At 39.6% G+C, this 18,095-nt stretch overlaps 1 protein-coding gene across 3 annotated transcripts in view; it reads right to left on the reverse strand.

Annotated features, from left to right (window-relative positions):
* Positions 1–16,832, reverse strand: part of manea (mannosidase, endo-alpha) — a 31,981-nt gene extending 15,149 nt beyond the window's left edge. The window contains exons 1-4 of one of the 3 annotated variants that reach the window (XM_072913624.1): positions 16,541–16,832; positions 8,808–8,988; positions 6,721–7,247; positions 1,198–1,307 (exon numbers count right to left, since the gene is read on the reverse strand). In XM_072913624.1, coding sequence (XP_072769725.1) covers positions 1,198–1,307; positions 6,721–7,189 — 579 coding nt within the window. In that variant the 5' untranslated portion in view covers positions 7,190–7,247; positions 8,808–8,988; positions 16,541–16,832. The remainder of the gene's footprint in view (positions 1–1,197; positions 1,308–6,720; positions 7,248–8,807; positions 8,989–16,540) is intronic. The other 2 variants (XM_061968147.2, XM_061968146.2) reach the window with 2 other exon arrangements.
* Positions 16,833–18,095: the final 1,263 nt, after the last annotated feature.

Below are 18,095 nucleotides of genomic sequence, written 5' to 3' on the forward strand. Positions count from 1 at the left end.
TTACAAATATGCGCCACACTGTGAACCCACACCAAACAAGAATGACAAACACATTTCGGGAGAACATTCGCACCGTAACACAACATAAACACAACAGAACAAATACCCAGAACCCCTTGCAGCGCTAACTCTTCCGGGACGCTACAATATACACCCCCCGCTTATTACTGCATCAGTTATAGCGGATTATGTTTATAATTATTTGTAATAATGTTCCTTATTCTTCGCGGTCTTCTTTGCCCCACCCCGCCCACCTCAACCTCCTCATGCTCATTTAAGGAGAGCATGTCCCAAATTCCAAGCTGCTGTTTTGAGGCATGTTAAAAAAAAATAAAGCACTTTGTGAAAGTCAAAGTATAGTATTTCCCATAGTTGTAGTGGGTATCAGGATTATCTCGGGGAGAGCATGTCCCAAATTCCAAGCTGCTGTTTTGAGGCATGTTTAAAAAAAATAATGCACTTTGTGACTTCAATAATAAATATGGCAGTGCTATGTTGGCAATTTTTTCCATAACTTGAGTTGATTTATTTTGGAAAACCTTGTTACATTGTTTAATGCATCCAGCGGGGCATCACAACAAAATTAGGCATAATAATGTGTTAATTCCACGACTGTATATATCGGTATCGGTTGATATCGGAATGGGTAATTAAGAGTTGGACAATATCGGAATATCGGATATCGGCAAAAAAGCCATTATCGGACATCTCTAGTTTTTACAACTCTATACTTTTGGTATTAGTGTTCCTGAAAAAAAGGGACCAAAACACACATACTGTACAGCAGGTTTTTACAGCTAAACGTGTATATATCATTTATACACACATACACACATTGGCCCCCCAGACACACTTTCTTCTCTCAATGTGGCCCCCGAGGCAAAATATTTGCCAAGCTCCGATCTAGTGGGACGCCAAAGAATCACTTGATTAGAATAGTGTTTTAATTTCCTATATTTAAAACACAGTGTTACTGTTCAAACGTTGTGTAATGTCACAGTGCCCAAAATATTAAATATATTTGTTAAATAAAACCTCTGCATTGTTTTTAATGAATGCATAGGTCTACTACGCTACTTATTTTAATGTTGGTCATTATGGTGGTACTTGGAGAGCCTGCTTTTTTTTTTTTTGAGGAGAAAAGTCGAGAAGTGTAAGAACGTATGCGGTGCGATGACAAGTTGGAGGCGGGCACACCTTGATGTGGTATTGATGAGCCACATCCAGCAGCAGAGGCATGATGGCGTCCAATGGCTCTCCGTTGTCGTCGTTTGTGTTAGGAGGGTACCAGGAAACGGCGATGACACCTGAGGAGGTTAAAGCAGCAGCTTGACGAAAATACTTAACGAGATTCAAGAACGTTAAAAAGCAAAACTGATTATTTCCCATCAGGGGGAGTTACGATTTCTGGAGTCATATTTTTTTTTCTACCTTTTATTGCTAAAATCTCTCAATCAATATACATTCTAAATAAAAAAATGTCATATTTTCTCATTTTAACCCCTTGAATGTCTATCTGAACTAAATGTCTTTTTATTTTTTTATGTCATTGCCTAAAATAAATAAATAAATGAAATGAAAAAAAAAAAAGTTAAAAATTAATCTACTGCAAAAACAATAAGAAAAGATCCCTAAAAAAATTATTTTGAAAAACAAATAAATACAATTAGTTATCATCCATGTACAGTAGTAAGTGTTAAAGGGCTGGGGTAAACAGAAACAACATCTTACAGCTCGCTGAAACCTACAGGCTGCTTCAGCAAAAATTAACCAGGGAGTGACATTTTTTAAACCAGCTAAGCTAACTTCTGGAATGGTACAGAAAAAATGCAAACTTTTTTTCACCAGAGAGCTTAAAAAAGGTGCGTCTTGAGAAAAAGACATACAAATTGAGCCGATATTGATAACGGACATCAGCAACAAAAAACACCAAGTATCAAATCAGCTTGTATCTAAAAGTCAAATCATCTACAAAAAAGGTAAACATTGTAGGCTATAGGCTGCTAGGAGCTAGCAAGTACACAACAGGTAAGCACACAATAGCAAAATAGGTAGGGATGTAACGATATATGGAAGATTGTAGACCGTTTGGATATTGAGAACCACACTTTGATAAACTAACGGGCCGATTAACATTCTATGCATTTTGAAAAAAAATGTTATTGCTTCATTGAGCGCTTGCTGGTCACGAAACACTGCAGGAATGTAGCAGCAGAGTGTGTCAAATAGGGCCGCAAAATTAATAATTTCACAAAATAAAAGCATGTTTTATTGTAAGTTCATGAGCTGATGTATTTTTACAGTGTTGGTGCTAGGAATTTTCAAATTGGGGTTCCAGGGACCCCATCAAGTCATACAAATGGGGTCCCACAGTACATTTTTGGGGTCCCACTTTTTTGTAACCGTTTTAAAAACAAATGATAAATGTATGCATTATCCCGTTATATCTCACATTCAATATTGTGTTTTGGAAAAAAGGTTGTCATAAACGTTACTTAGTTCATTAAAAAAATAATACAAAAGAAAACACATTTTTATGCATATGTATAAACATTCATTCACTTTCTTCTTTCCTTCATGGATCTAAACTTTACCGCTGGCGGTATTTGTTTCTATATTTTTATTTAATAAATTGTAGGTGTATTTATTTCAATATAAAAGTGAAGTGACGTGAATTATATTTACATAGCGCTTTTCTCTAGTGACTCAAAGCGCTTTACATAGTGAAACCAATTATCTAAGTTACATTTAAACCAGTGTCATACCTGCCAACTTTTGAAATCAGAAAAACCTAGTAGCCAGGGTCCAGGGGCCGCAGGCCCCGGTAGGTCCAGGACAAAGTCCTGGTGGGGGGTTAGGCTTCGCCCCCCGACGCAAAATGATTATTAGCATTCAGACAGGTTAAAATGTTGCTAAAACCATCACTTTTCTATCAGTCACAGTGACTTTTCAAAACAAAAATATTACAGCAAAAATCATATGGGTTGATTGACATGTTTATTCTGTAAGCTAACTTCAATAGTTTGAAATTATTTTGACAGTTAATGCCAGTTATCCTGTCAACCTTTCACAAGACTTCAATTTGTTAATTGAAAGTATAAACAGTATAAACACTTTTTACAGTAAACAAATGGTAAAACAGTACTAAACAATTCCATTAAAAAAAAATTGGTGTCATTATTAACTTTCTGTCTAAGCTTGTATAATCTACTGCCTTGTTCAATTGTAAAAAATATTCTGTGCCTAAAATTCACATTTCTATCACAATTATCATACTGTAAACATGGCAAGCTAACTTCATTAAAATGAATAGTCCTGTCAATAGCATGGAATTACAATTCAAATGTAGTTTTTTTGTAAGCCTTTCAAAAGAATTCAAAATATGAAAAATTAATGAAAATTAATTTAAGCCATCAGACACTTGAAAAGTGGCACATCACATCTCTAATGTAATCATTTTAACTTTTCAACAGAAATAGCACTGCAACAATATTAAGGACATACTTCTGTATTTTGGTAGTTATGCTGTCAACATTTAACAAGATTTCTTCAACTTGGACTTGAAAGCATAAATAGTATAAACACTTTTAACAGTATAACAGTACTAAACAATTCCAATAGATAACATTGGTGTCATTACCTTTTTGTTTGCTCAATTATTGCCTCCGTAAATAAAACTTCGGCATTTATCACATCCAAAGAATCTGTTTGGGCGACGAAAAACGTTGAAAGTTTTCCACTTGTATCGCTAGCAACGGCATTAGACTTGTGTTTTTTTGTCCCAACGTGGTCTTTTACATCGCTAATTCCTCCGTGTCCGATCGAAAAATCTTGTCTGCACAAGGTGCAATTCGCGTAGATTTCACCCTTTTTGGAACGGATAATTATTCCCGGATAGGCTTTTGAATATTCTTCACGGAATGACTGCAGTTTTCTTTTCGGTTTAAGACTCGTATGCGATTTTTCTCCGGCTGATTCCATGATCGTTCGCTCGTTTGGAAACAATGGCCTCGTGCTTGGCAGCGGTGCTATAAATAGCCTCGCGCATGGCATTCGGAATGGCTCGATAGGAAGTTACGGGAAGCAGTGTCGATTGTCATTGTTGTTACGCGATTTCGTGAATGAAACTTAAAAAAAAAAAAATTGTTTTAATTAATGAAAAAACGTATTTTTTATCACTGCAACCGTAACCCGGAATAGGTTGATGAAAACCGTACTAATTACGGGAAAACCGGAGTAGTTGGCAGGTATGCAGTGTGGGTGGCACTGGGAGCAGGTGGGTGAAGTGTCTTGCCCAAGGACACAACGGCAGTGAATCGGATGGCGGAAGCGGGGATCGAACTTGGAACCCTCAAGTTGCTGGCACGGCCGCCCTACCAACTGAGCTATGCTAAGTGTAAAAAGTTTTGACGTGATGACGTCACTGTCAGCGATGCGAGCGACACTTGCTAACTTGTCAGCCACTTCTCCATTAGACTCCTTTTGAACACTCCTCGCACATTAACACTTCAAAAGGCACATATTTGCCCCGTTTGTTGACCTGCAAAGTATGTTTTTCGGGTGGAGGAGACTGGCCGGGTACTGGTTAGCTTGAAGTTAACAGCTAGCCTGTCTCAAGCCTCGAACGATGTCGATCCAGCGGGAGATAAAAGTGAAGTTTCCATGGACTCACAAAACCTAAAACAAGTCATTTACTGGAGACATGGCACAGGATGAAGTTAAAAAGGTTGACTTTACACTCACCTTAGTGTTTACCATGAAGTCTTTTTTTGACAGCCCCTCGCGGTAAAGTTGTCCGAGTGCAAACTGAGGCAGTGTTTGTCATTGATAAAACTTTCGGCGAATCAAAATTTTAAAAATTGTACCGGAAAGTTCATTACTTTGAAGACGACCAATAAAAACGCAATAAACGGGGACAGAAATTTGACCTGGCAAATATAAACAAAACAAAACACCGGTGGAAGGCAATAATCGATTAAAAAAAACAAGTTAACCGGAGTTTTGACAAACAGAGAAGGCAGGGTCTGTAAAAAAATCAACAAAAAAAAAAAATCTGTGTCCCAGGGACGCGCGGACTTTCGGAAATGCGCGTCCTTTCTAATTTCAATGCGTGAAAATACACAAAAAGTGCATTAACGCCAACAGTGTGTTTGGGCGGCATGGCGTAGTGGGTAGAGCAACCGTGCCAGAAACCTGAGGGTTGCAGGTTCGCTCCCCGCCTCTTACCATCCAAAAATCGCTGCCGTTGTGTCCTTGGGCGGGACACTTCACCCTTTGCCCCCGGTGCCACTCACACCGGTGAATTGAATGATGAATGATAGGTGGTGGTCGGAGGGGCCGTTGGCGCAAATTGCAGCCACGCTTCCGTCAGTCTACCCCAGGGCAGCTGTGGCTATGAAAGTAGCTTACCACCACCAGGTGTGAACGATTGATGGGTTCTACATGTAAAGCGACTTTGGGTACTTAGAAAAGCGCTATATAAATCCCAGTTATTATTATTATTATTATTTAGTCAGAATGACAGCAATTGCATGAATCCGGGCACAGCCACCTTAGTAGCAGTCATGGCGCCTGTTTTTAGTTGGCCACATTCTCTTCATACACACTCTGGTATCCCTGATGTGTGACTGCTGGTCACACTTATGGTTACACCGTGTACCAAATAACATAGTTTTGAGGACGGTAAGCACAACCAGAACGAATACGTACATTAGGCGCACCGGGTAATAAGGCGCTATAAAAAAAGGGACCCATTACCTCCCTGCTTGACACTCGGCGTCAAGGATTGGAATTGGGGGTTGAATCACCAAAAATTATTCCTGGGCATGGCCACCGCTGCTGCTCACTGCTCCCCTCACCTCCCGGGGGGGTGATCAAGGGTGATGGGTCAAATGCAGAGAATAATTTTGCCACACCTAGTGTCAGAAAAATTGTATGTAAATCATCAAAAAACTTTCCGTTCTCTGGGTACCCAGTGAACAGACGAAAGCTGTCTTTGTTGCACCAAGCCAAAGGCTTGTAAAATTCCATTGTGTACGATATGAGGAGACGGGAGGGGTTATCTATTTTGATCCAAGACCTGCCCAAGCTCGATCCAGGACCAGTCCAAGCCCGAGGCATGTTTTTCTTTTGTGTTAATGTGACCGAAAACAATGGCTGTTTACATACCCCCCATTCCATATTCTATGTTATGTAAACAGGGAATATCCAAATAAAAGAGGAGAGGTGAACCTTTTTTCGTTAGAGCGTGGGTGACACTGTAAGAGGTTACAGGTCGACACGTTTCTCCTCAAATTGAGCCAAATTGAATCCTGTCTCTGTTTATTTCCTTGCTTTTTGTCTGTTTTAATAGATGTCATCGATGATTGAACCTGACACCTAGTGTGTGTGTGACTATCATTGGTACTTTTACTTTAACTTTAAATGAAAGGATTTTAGTCTGCCTTAAAAATACAACAATTCCACTTGATTAAACAGCCTTTTCTGACATTACAAAATAATAACAAATATCTACTATGATTCGTGCTGATATCGTTTGGTATCAAAATCGGAAGTGAAAAAGTTAATCGAAACACCCCTGATAAACCTGTTAAGCTCATTTTAGGAAAGTTAAAGGCAAAATGATAAGACTTTTCCACTAAGGGAGAGACAGAGAACTTTAGGAAAGTGGCATAAAAAAAAAATTGAGCTGTGAAGCTTAGCTGAATGAATTTGTCTCACCTATGGCAGCCGTACGAAGCTGCTGCATGTGCGCCTTAATGACAGCCGGGTCCCTGGAACTGTAAGCCCCTAGAGCCGGGTAGAAGTTGGCCGCCACGTCGTCAGGCGGGCTGTGTCTGCCTTGTGGATACTTCTCAGCCACCTTGGGATCCCAGTGGGGCAGCCGAGGGTGGTCCCAGTGGATGTACTTGCCATCAGTGGCGGGGTTCCCGTACCAGATGTAGTAAAAAGCATGGAGGTAGTAGTTGGGAGGCGGGAACTTGCCTAGTTCCTTGTCCTCTCGGACGGGTTGGGTTATCTTGCTGCGCTCTGACTCCACCTCTTTGGCGGCGTCCTTCTCGCCCAGAGACGGCTCTCCTATCTCGCCCGTGACCTCCGGGGTGAGGAACTTGAGGACCACCGTTACAATGAGCACAAGCAGGACCAGAGCCAGGAAGGCGATCGATGATTTAAGTCTGAACCTGAGCATTCTTCAGCTTGTCCTCCTGTCTTCACACAGCTCATTGTCGGACCAGCAAACTGGGACGCTACAAAAAGAGGAGAGAGGCGGCTTAAAAGGCTTCTTTTTAGAGATGTGACGTTCGCGAAAGAATCAAGTCTTTTGAACGGCTTTTTTAAGTGAACAATGAAAAACAATTTCCACTTGTGAGCCGTTCGTTTGGCAGCTATTTTTGGTGCACATGCAGATATAGCGTCGGCAATTGATGGGTCATATTTAAATGGTCAGTGCACTTTTTTTGGAATTTTACCTAAAATTCACAATCCTTAAGAGAGACATGAACACATATTTATTTTTTAATGCATTCTAACTTGTAAATAAAAGTCTGTTTACAATGGAGTCAATGGGAGCCATGACGTCATTGCGTCGATTGCATTTATTACGGCAATAAAAAACAATAAATAATAGAGATGTCCGATAATGGCTTTTTTGTCGATATTCCGATATTGTCCAAGTCTTAATTACCGATTCCGATATCAACCGATACCGATATATACAGTCGTGGAATTAACACATTATTATGCCTAATTTTGTTGTGATGCCCCGCTGGATGCATTAAACAATGTAACAAGGTTTTCCAAAATAAATCAACTCAAGTTATGGAAAAAAATGCCAACATGGCACTGACATATTTATTATTGTGAAGTGAAGTGAAGTGAATTATATTTATATAGCGCTTTTCTCTAGTGACTCAAAGCGCTTTACATTGTGAAACCCTAATATCTAAGTTACATTTAAAGCAGTGTGGGTGGCACTGGGAGCAGGTGGGTAAAGTGTCTTGCCCAAGGACACAACGGCAGTGACTAGGATGGCGGAAGCGGGGATCGAACCTGGAACCCTCAAGTTGCTGGCACGGCCACTCTATCAACCGAGCTATACCGCCGAAGTCACAAAGTGCATTATTTTTTTTTAACATGCCTCAAAACAGCAGCTTGGATTTTGGGACATGAGGAGGTTGAGGTGGGCGGCATTGTGGGGGGGCGGGGTTGAGGAGAGGGGTAGGGGATAGCAGGGGGGTGTATTGTAGCGTCCCGGAAGAGTTAGTGCTGCAAGGGTTTCTGGGTATTTGTTCTGTTGTGTTTATGTTGTGTTACGGTGCGGATGTTCTCCCGAAATGTGTTTGTCATTCTTGTTTGGTGTGGGTTCACAGTGTGGCGCATATTTGTAACAGTGTTAAAGTTGTTTATACGGCCACCCTCAGTGTGACCTGTATGGCTGTTGACCAATTATGCATTGCATTCACTTGTGTGTGCGAAAAGCCGTAGATATTATGTGACTGCAGTGTTTCCCACAGGACAGGCATCTATTTGTGGTGGTGTGGTCGGCGGGCGGGGGGGGGGGGGCGGCGGCAGCGGCGATGACCAAGAAGAACGCGGAGTTGGAATATAATTACAACATTTTATGTACATATTTATATACAGATTTGAACAATTAGTGATTCACTGAAATATATTTATTAATTGTGGTTCTTACAAAAAATATATCTTATAAAATATAAAAGCTAAAATGTCTCTTAAAGCTCTGCCCCTTTAATTAGTGAATACTAAATAATTTAACTTTAGCCTACTACTACAACCATATTATTTACCAGCAACATGAAGTGAAACAGAGGCAGAGGTGTCCTGCCACAGTCAGTCAACCTCCTCCTCCTCCTCCTCCTCCTCCTGCTGCTGCTGCTGAACAGGTTGCACCTGTGGTCCGAACTGTAGGCCTACCTCCTCTCCAAGTCGAGCCCTTTTTGGCCGTTGAAAATATTTTTCTATACTCATCTGTGTGAAGGAGTGAACATCCAACATTAGAATTTATTAATAAGGAGCAGAACCGCTCTATGTACAGTGCTGTCTAACCTTAAGCGGCAGCAGCTCAACACATGCAGGGTTCAACGTTAAGGTTTTTTTCTACTTGCCTGACTTCTCAAATCTACTTGCCCCAATATTTGTACTTGTCCTGCCTAGGTTTTTTTCTGGCTGTCTAGTGCTTATGGCTTATATCTTAATAGAATCCTTCCCATTGACTATTTACAACACTACACAGTATTTATTATTATTATTATCTATAATTACCTTTAAATGACATTGCATACATGTAAAATTAAATGCTATTTCACATTATTTGACCAGTATCAGTTACACTCATCTGAACAGGTCAGCCACCTGTTTAAAGCCCAATCACAGTTGAAATCTTGAAATGAAGGGCCTTTAATGGCCAAAACATTAACCTGGACAACATTTTAACAGCTGGTTGGCTCAGATTTTATTATTTTCATTGCATTCACATGCTGCAGTGGACAGTGGACAATTTAGCTTCAGTCCATGTGTGTTTATTGACAACATGGTTATAACCTGGACACGTTAGCTCGTCGGTATTGTAACACGTGACTGTTACTACGAGCGTCTGCCCCGGGCCACGAGTCAAACAGCGGCTGTGTTAATGAAGCAGCGTCAGGCTGCTCACCGTCAGTGAAACGCTCGGTGAAATCACGGATTAACGTTAAATATATGACGAGCCGCGAGCGATGCAGCTATAACCTATCTACTAGTGATGGGTTGATGAGGAGTCATGAAGCGTTTTGACACATTGCAAAACTGTATTGATACTGTGTCGATACTGTGTCACTAAATAATGACATCTGCTGGACATTAAAAATCCCTACAGGCAACCTATGGATCGACTCAACTGACACTGATTTTGTGACCTAGTACAGTGGTTCTCAAATGGGGGTACGCGAACCCCTGGGGGTACTTGAAGGTATGCCAAGGGGTACGTGAGATTTTTAAAAAATATTCTAAAAATAGCAACAATTCAAAAATCCTTTATATATTTATTGAATAATACTTCAACAAAATATGAATGTAAGTTCATAAACTCAGTGAAGCACAAGCTCAGGTTTGTCACTAAAATGTCTGTCAAAAAGAACTGTGAAAAGAAATGTAACTATGCAATATTCAGTGTTGACAGCTAGATTTTTTGTGGACATGTTCCATAAATATTGATGTTAAAGATTTTTTTTTTTTGTGAAGAAATGTTTAGAATTAAGTTCATGAATCCAGATGGATCTCTAATACAATCCCCAAAGAGGGCACTTTAAGTTGATTATTACTTCTAGGTGTAGAAATCTTTATTTATAATTGAATCACTTGTTTATTTTTCAACAAGTTTTTAGTTATTTTGATATCTTTTTTTTCCAAATAGTTCAAGAAAGACCACTACAAATGAGCAATATTTTGCACTGTTATACAATTTAATAAATCAGAAACTGATGACATAGTGCTGTATTTTACTTCTTTATCTTTTTTTTTTTCAACCAAAAATGCTTTGCTCTGATTAGGGGGTACTTGAATTTAAAAAAAAAAATCACAGGGGGTACATTGCTGAAAAAAGGTTGAGAACCACTGACCTAGTATATACAATAATATAAACCAAGTCATTGTATTTCATTTAGGATTATTTCATAACTTCATTTAAATAAAAATATATGTTTTGTCTTTTTTAGATACAGTCAATAAATAATGTGAACATGTATCGTAACATGGAAATCTAAGAGAACGTGTTGTGAATGAGGATGCTTGTGGACCTGGAAATTATTATTTATTTATTTTTACACATTTTTATTAAAAAAAAAAACAGTTTTTCCAACGTATTCAATTTTAGACGCTTTCTCTTCTTAGTTATTATTTCTCCGGCTGTAGAAAAGACCCGCTCTCAGGGCACAGAGGAGGCGTCCCATCACTACTATCTACCTATAACATCTGTAAAAATGAAGCAATGCTACCACGCTAGCAAGCGTTAGCCAGAGGTGTGGACTCGAGTCACATGACTTGGACTCGAGTCAGACTCGAGTCATGAATTTGATGACTTTAGACTCGACTTGACAAAATGTAAAAAGACTTGCAACTCGACTTAGACTTTAACATCAATGACTTGTGACTTCACTTGGACTTGAGCCTTTTGAATTGACATGACTTGACATGACTTGCTACTTTCCCCAAAACCCAAAGATGAAAAAGTTATTCGGGAGCGCTCCGTATTTTTCATTGTGTACTTGTCTATCAGCGTTGCGTGTGTCAGCTGGTGTGGTCTCAGTACAACAGCCAATCAAATTAGATCTACTTTGTTTTCATCACACAGCATTCATCCAATCAAATTGCAGGACAACCAACGAAGAAGACATGTCCAAACCACACGCCAGTGAACAAAAAATGATACCTAAAATAATTTCGTTTGGGTATAAAAATTACGAGGTGGTCAACACAAAACGGTTTGCAGTATGCAACACATGCAGTTCGAAAATGACTGATGGAGAGGCAACAACTTCCAACTTCGTCCGTCATTTGAAGTTGCACAAAGAACGGTAAGTTTTGAATGTAAGATAACGTTTATTGGCTAAGTAACGTGACTTTTATTTGCTGTGTAGTTAAATCAGTGAGGCTGTAAACTCACTGCTAACGTTATAACGTTATTGCAAACACGGGAATCTGTTGCAGTTCACTACCTTATTCATACTTTTTGTTCAGTGATTTTTTTTTAAGCAGGGTTACGTTAGTCAATATATCACACTTAACGTTAGACGGCGGTCAGCAGCACCGCGTATTTTAGCCACCTAAAAAAAGACAAAAATAGTAAAATAAAGGTCAGTTAAAATGTATACTATATTATGAATAAGTGTACCGTTTTAGCTAGCTTTCTGACATACTGTTGGTTGTTTACCTCAGTAGTCCCCAACCACCGGGCCGCGGCCCGCTACTGGTCCGTGGATCGATTGGTATCGGGCCGCACAAGAAATATATATATATATATTTTTTTTTTTTGTTTAATTAAATCAACATAAAAAACACAAGATACACTTACAAGTAGTGCACCAACCCAAAAAAACTCTCCCCCCCCTTTTGTTCTGGGCATTGAACATGAAGACTCTTCCTTCACTGTTACGAGTGGCCATGAGAGTCTTGGCAGTGCCTGCCTCCAGTGCTCCAGTGGAGCGAGTTTTCAGCCATGGTGGCATCATACTACGCCCCCATCGTGCACAAATGACTGACAGACTCTTGGCTAATTTGGTCTTTTGCAAATGCAATGCAGCATAGGGCCCTGACATATAAAAAGTACAACTTTTTTGTTATGTTCACGTATATGTCATGTTTTTTCAATGTTAACACTTTTGTACAAATAAGTACATTTGCACTTTATTTTTCGATGTGTTTGTTCTGTAAAGGAATGAGTTAATGTTTAAAATGACTGGTTAATAGTGCTATTATAAAGTGCAATGTCAGCACAATTTTCTTTCCTGCAATTTCAAATGCACTTGTTTTAATAAATAAATACAGCGTTTGAAAAGCATACACAATCTGTGTTAATATATTAGTCTGTGGTTAAAAGGACTTGAAAGGACTCGAAACTCAAAATGCAGGACTTAGGACTTGACTTGAGACTTTCCAGTCTTGACTTTGGACTTGACTCGGGGCTTGCCTGTCTTGACTCGGGACTTGACTCGGACTTGAGGGCAAAGACTTGAGACTTACTTGTGACTTGCAAAACAATGACTTGGTCCCACCTCTGGCGTTAGCTAGCCGGCTATGAGCCACCAAGCTGCTAACTGTCGCCAAAAGGCACCATTTAAGTTTTTTTCCCCATGGCATCCTGGATCAAGGCTTTCAGCAGCTTTTGGACGTTTGAGGTAGAAACGTAGGAAGCGCCATCATTATGAAAAGTAGCCGGCGAATATTTTGATGCCTTCCGTCCGTCCGTCCCTCCTCTTCCTCTTCCTCTTCCTCTTCTTCTTCTGGCCCACCAGGTGAATTAAGTGCTATTGCATAGTGCATAGTAGGCTACCGCCACCTACTGCACCTGAGGTGTAACTACAAGCAACATTCACAGACAGTCCCATTGCTTTTATGAGCGGTCGAGCGAGTCAAAAGCCGAAAAATCCATTTGTGGTGGCCGTAATTCTTTTGTGGCGGGCCGCCACAAATAAATGAATGTGTGGGAAACACTGCGTTGTACAGCAGGGAATTAACTAACTACGGCCCCTGGGATGATATTTGATTAGTATTAGAACCGGCCCGCAGGCCACAGCCGCCTGCTGCTGTTTTGCACGCACCGATACTCCATCAGTGTTGGTGCCAGGGACCCCATCAAGTCATAAAAATGGGGTCCCTCGGTACATTTTTGGGATCCCACTTTTTTGTAACTGTTTTGAAAACAAATGATAAATGTATGCATTATCCCGTTACATCTCACATTCTATATTGTGTTATGGGAAAAGGTTGTCATAAACGTTAATTCATTAAAAAGAATAACACAAAAGAAAACATGTTTATGCTTATGTAAATGTATTAAGTTATAAACATTCATTCCCTTTCTTCTTTCCTTCATGGATCTAAACTTTACCGCTGCCGGTATTTTTTTCTATATTTTTATTGTAATATTTTCAGAACGTGTTTGTTCTATTTTTGGCCAAAGTAAGACAAAGAAAACAATCTGAAGTTGTCTTTATTTTTTTGTTTTAATGCCACGATTTTAATATTCCGGCCCGGGTGCGCACAGATTTTCCTCCATGCGGCCCCTGAGCTAAAATGAGTTTGACACTCCTGTTGTACAGTAAGTGATGTTTTATTGCAGTGAGTAGTAGTAATCAGTGAAGTTGAATGAAAAAGAAAAATGTGTGCTCGTCTTACGTAAGGATTGTGAATTACAGGCAAAATAAAAAAAATTAAAAAGTGAAGTTCCAGTAAATCAATTTATTTTTAAATAAAAAATAATAATGTACAGAATTATTTAAAAAAATAATTTTCTTAAATGTATTTATTTATTTGGTTTCTCTTTTTGGGTTCATTGTGCTGATATATACAGGTAAAAGCTAGTAAATTAGAATATTTTGAAAAACTTGATTTATTTCAGTAATTGCATTCAAAAGGTGTAACTTGTACATTATATTTATTCATTGCACACAGACTGATGCATTCAAATGTTTATTTCATTTAATTTTGATGATTTGAAGTGGCAACAAATGAAAATCCAAAATTCCGTGTGTCACAAAATTAGAATATTACTTAAGGCTAATACAAAAAAGGGATTTTTAGAAATGTTGGCCAACTGAAAAGTATGAAAATGAAAAATATGAGCATGTACAATACTCAATACTTGGTTGGAGCTCCTTTTGCCTCAATTACAGCGTTAATGCGGCGTGGCATGGAGTCGATGAGTTTCTGGCACTGCTCAGGTGTTATGAGAGCCCAGGTTGCTCTGATAGTGGCCTTCAACTCTTCTGCGTTTTTGGGTCTGGCATTCTGCATCTTCCTTTTCACAATACCCCACAGATTTTCTATGGGGCTTAGGTCAGGGGAGTTGGCGGGCCAATTTAGAACAGAAATACCATGGTCCGTAAACCAGGCACGGGTAGATTTTGCGCTGTGTGCAGGCGCCAAGTCCTGTTGGAACTTGAAATCTCCATCTCCATAGAGCAGGTCAGCAGCAGGAAGCATGAAGTGCTCTAAAACTTGCTGGTAGACGGCTGCGTTGACCCTGGATCTCAGGAAACAGAGTGGACCGACACCAGCAGATGACATGGCACCCCAAACCATCACTGATGGTGGAAACTTTACACTAGACTTCAGGCAACGTGGATCCTGTGCCTCTCCTGTCTTCCTCCAGACTCTGGGACCTCGATTTCCAAAGGAAATGCAAAATTTGCATGGTTGGCTGATGGTTTGGGGTGCCATGTCATCTGCTGGTGTCGGTCCACTCTGTTTCCTGAGATCCAGGGTCAACGCAGCAGTCTACCAGCAAGTTTTAGAGCACTTCATGCTTCCTGCTGCTGACCTGCTCTATGGAGATGGAGATTTCAAGTTCCAACAGGACTTGGCGCCTGCACACAGCGCAAAATCTACCCGTGCCTAGTTTACGGACCATGGTATTTCTGTTCTAAATTGGCCCGCCAACTCCCCTGACCTTAGCCCCATAGAAAATCTGTGGGGTATTGTGAAAAGGAAGATGCAGAATGCCAGACCCAAAAACGCAGAAGAGTTGAAGGCCACTATCAGAGCAACCTGGGCTCTCATAACACCTGAGCAGTGCCAGAAACTCATCGACTCCATGCCACGCCGCATTAACGCAGTAATTGAGGCAAAAGGAGCTCCAACCAAGTATTGAGTATTGTACATGCTCATATTTTTCATTTTCATACTTTTCAGTTGGCCAACATTTCTAAAAATCCCTTTTTTGTATTAGCCTTAAGTAATATTCTAATTTTGTGACACACGGAATTTTGGATTTTCATTTGTTGCCACTTCAAATCATCAAAATTAAATGAAATAAACATTTGAATGCATCAGTCTGTGTGCAATGAATAAATATAATGTACAAGTTACACCTTTTGAATGCAATTACTGAAATAAATCAAGTTTTTCAAAATATTCTAATTTACTGGCTTTTACCTGTAGTAGTTTAATCATACACACACACCAGGCTTGGTGGTACAAATTGTATTACTTACATTTTAATTATCTTCTCATTTTTATTCTAGTTATATTTATATTGTTATAATGCATTTTATACTTACTTAGTTTGTGTCATTCTGTGTATTGTCAAAAAGCACTTGTGCTACAGTGTTTTGGGGGGAAATTAAAACTTTTAGTCACTGTAAAAGTATGGAAATATGACTCCGCCTTATGGAATGTGTACAATGAAAAAGATATATATATATATATATATATAGTCAACATTACAGAATAATTCCTATGAATAAGGTAATATTTGTGTAAATTATTCTGAGCCACATCGATTTCTTAACTGATACTAGTAATTGTTTCCTTAATAAGAAAAACTATTAAACGAGCCAGTCTGTTGTTGTTTTGTGGGCCATTTTATTTTGAAAAACCGAAAGCGGTAACGTTGCTTTTTTGCTCTCTTCTCCTGCATCACGAACAACGGCAAACACATGTTGTATAGTACTTGTTTAAATACAACACATACGCACACACAGAGAATGGTAACAGCAAATTGTTTTCAATAACCGACGGACGTTATTACCGGAATTACGCAACGGTGTCCTTCAAAATAAAATACCTAGCATAACCGCTTTTGGAATACGCTAAAGATACAAAGCCTACAATTAAACTCTGCACATCTACTGGAATAAAACACGACTATTTCATTATTTGGGACAATTGTTTTAAAAACAAATAGAAAGTAGCTTTGAAATGCTGGCAAGCCAAAAAGAACAGTTGAACGTTATAGCGTCATTTGCCGAATTAACTTAATATATAACAAATGTATAGTAGCACAAAGTCACCGAACGGAAAGAACATCTTTTAAAGTCAACATTACCTGCATTGGTCAACTTTGGAGCGGTCACAACAGCAAACAGCTGGAAAGGAAGGCTGCCATCGAGTGGGACAGTGTCACTCGACCAAGATGAACTATTAATATGTTATGTTGTATATATTATTATATTTTTTATATATATATTTTATAACATGTTATAAAAATTAAGGTGTGACGAGCACGTAAAATGCGTATTTGTATCAAACCGGACCTACCGTTTGTGACGTAGCTGCCATCAACTGACACAGCGGCTGTGGAAAATAAGTCATTCCGTAAACAGCGCCTCTATTGTCGAAAGTTTGTATTACACCCTCACAATTTGTATAATCTTTTATTTTCCACTTTCATTGTAACTTTTAGTCTACTTATAAATGTCACATTTCTATATCATATTATCACACATGTATATAAGTGTCGTATGTTAATTTCCCATCTTATTTTTGAAAACACGTTAAAGAAGAGGTATATACAGGTAAAAGCCAGTAAATTAGAATATTTTGAAAAACTTGATTTATTTCAGTAATTGCATTCAAAAGGTGTAACTTGTACATTATATTTATTCATTGCACACAGACTGATGCATTCAAATGTTTATTTCATTTAATTTTGATGATTTGAAGTGGCAACAAATGAAAATCCAAAATTCCGTGTGTCACAAAATTAGAATATTACTTAAGGCTAATACAAAAAAGGGATTTTTAGAAATGTTGGCCAACTGAAAAGTATGAAAATGAAAAATATGAGCATGTACAATACTCAATACTTGGTTGGAGCTCCTTTTGCCTCAATTACTGCGTTAATGCGGCGTGGCATGGAGTCGATGAGTTTCTGGCACTGCTCAGGTGTTATGAGAGCCCAGGTTGCTCTGATAGTGGCCTTCAACTCTTCTGCGTTTTTGGGTCTGGCATTCTGCATCTTCCTTTTCACAATACCCCACAGATTTTCTATGGGGCTAAGGTCAGGGGAGTTGGCGGGCCAATTTAGAACAGAAATACCATGGTCCGTAAACCAGGCACGGGTAGATTTTGCGCTGTGTGCAGGCGCCAAGTCCTGTTGGAACTTGAAATCTCCATCTCCATAGAGCAGGTCAGCAGCAGGAAGCATGAAGTGCTCTAAAACTTGCTGGTAGACGGCTGTGTTGACCCTGGATCTCAGGAAACAGAGTGGACCGACACCAGCAGATGACATGGCACCCCAAACCATCACTGATGGTGGAAACTTTACACTAGACTTCAGGCAACGTGGATCCTGTGCCTCTCCTGTCTTCCTCCAGACTCTGGGACCTCGATTTCCAAAGGAAATGCAAAATTTGCATGGTTGGGTGATGGTTTGGGGTGCCATGTCATCTGCTGGTGTCGGTCCACTCTGTTTCCTGAGATCCAGGGTCAACGCAGCCGTCTACCAGCAAGTTTTAGAGCACTTCATGCTTCCTGCTGCTGACCTGCTCTATGGAGATGGAGATTTCAAGTTCCAACAGGACTTGGCGCCTGCACACAGCGCAAAATCTACCCGTGCCTGGTTTACGGACCATGGTATTTCTGTTCTAAATTGGCCCGCC

Source organism: Nerophis lumbriciformis, linkage group LG08, assembly GCF_033978685.3.
Source record: "Nerophis lumbriciformis linkage group LG08, RoL_Nlum_v2.1, whole genome shotgun sequence".
Lineage (NCBI taxonomy): Eukaryota > Metazoa > Chordata > Actinopteri > Syngnathiformes > Syngnathidae > Nerophis > Nerophis lumbriciformis.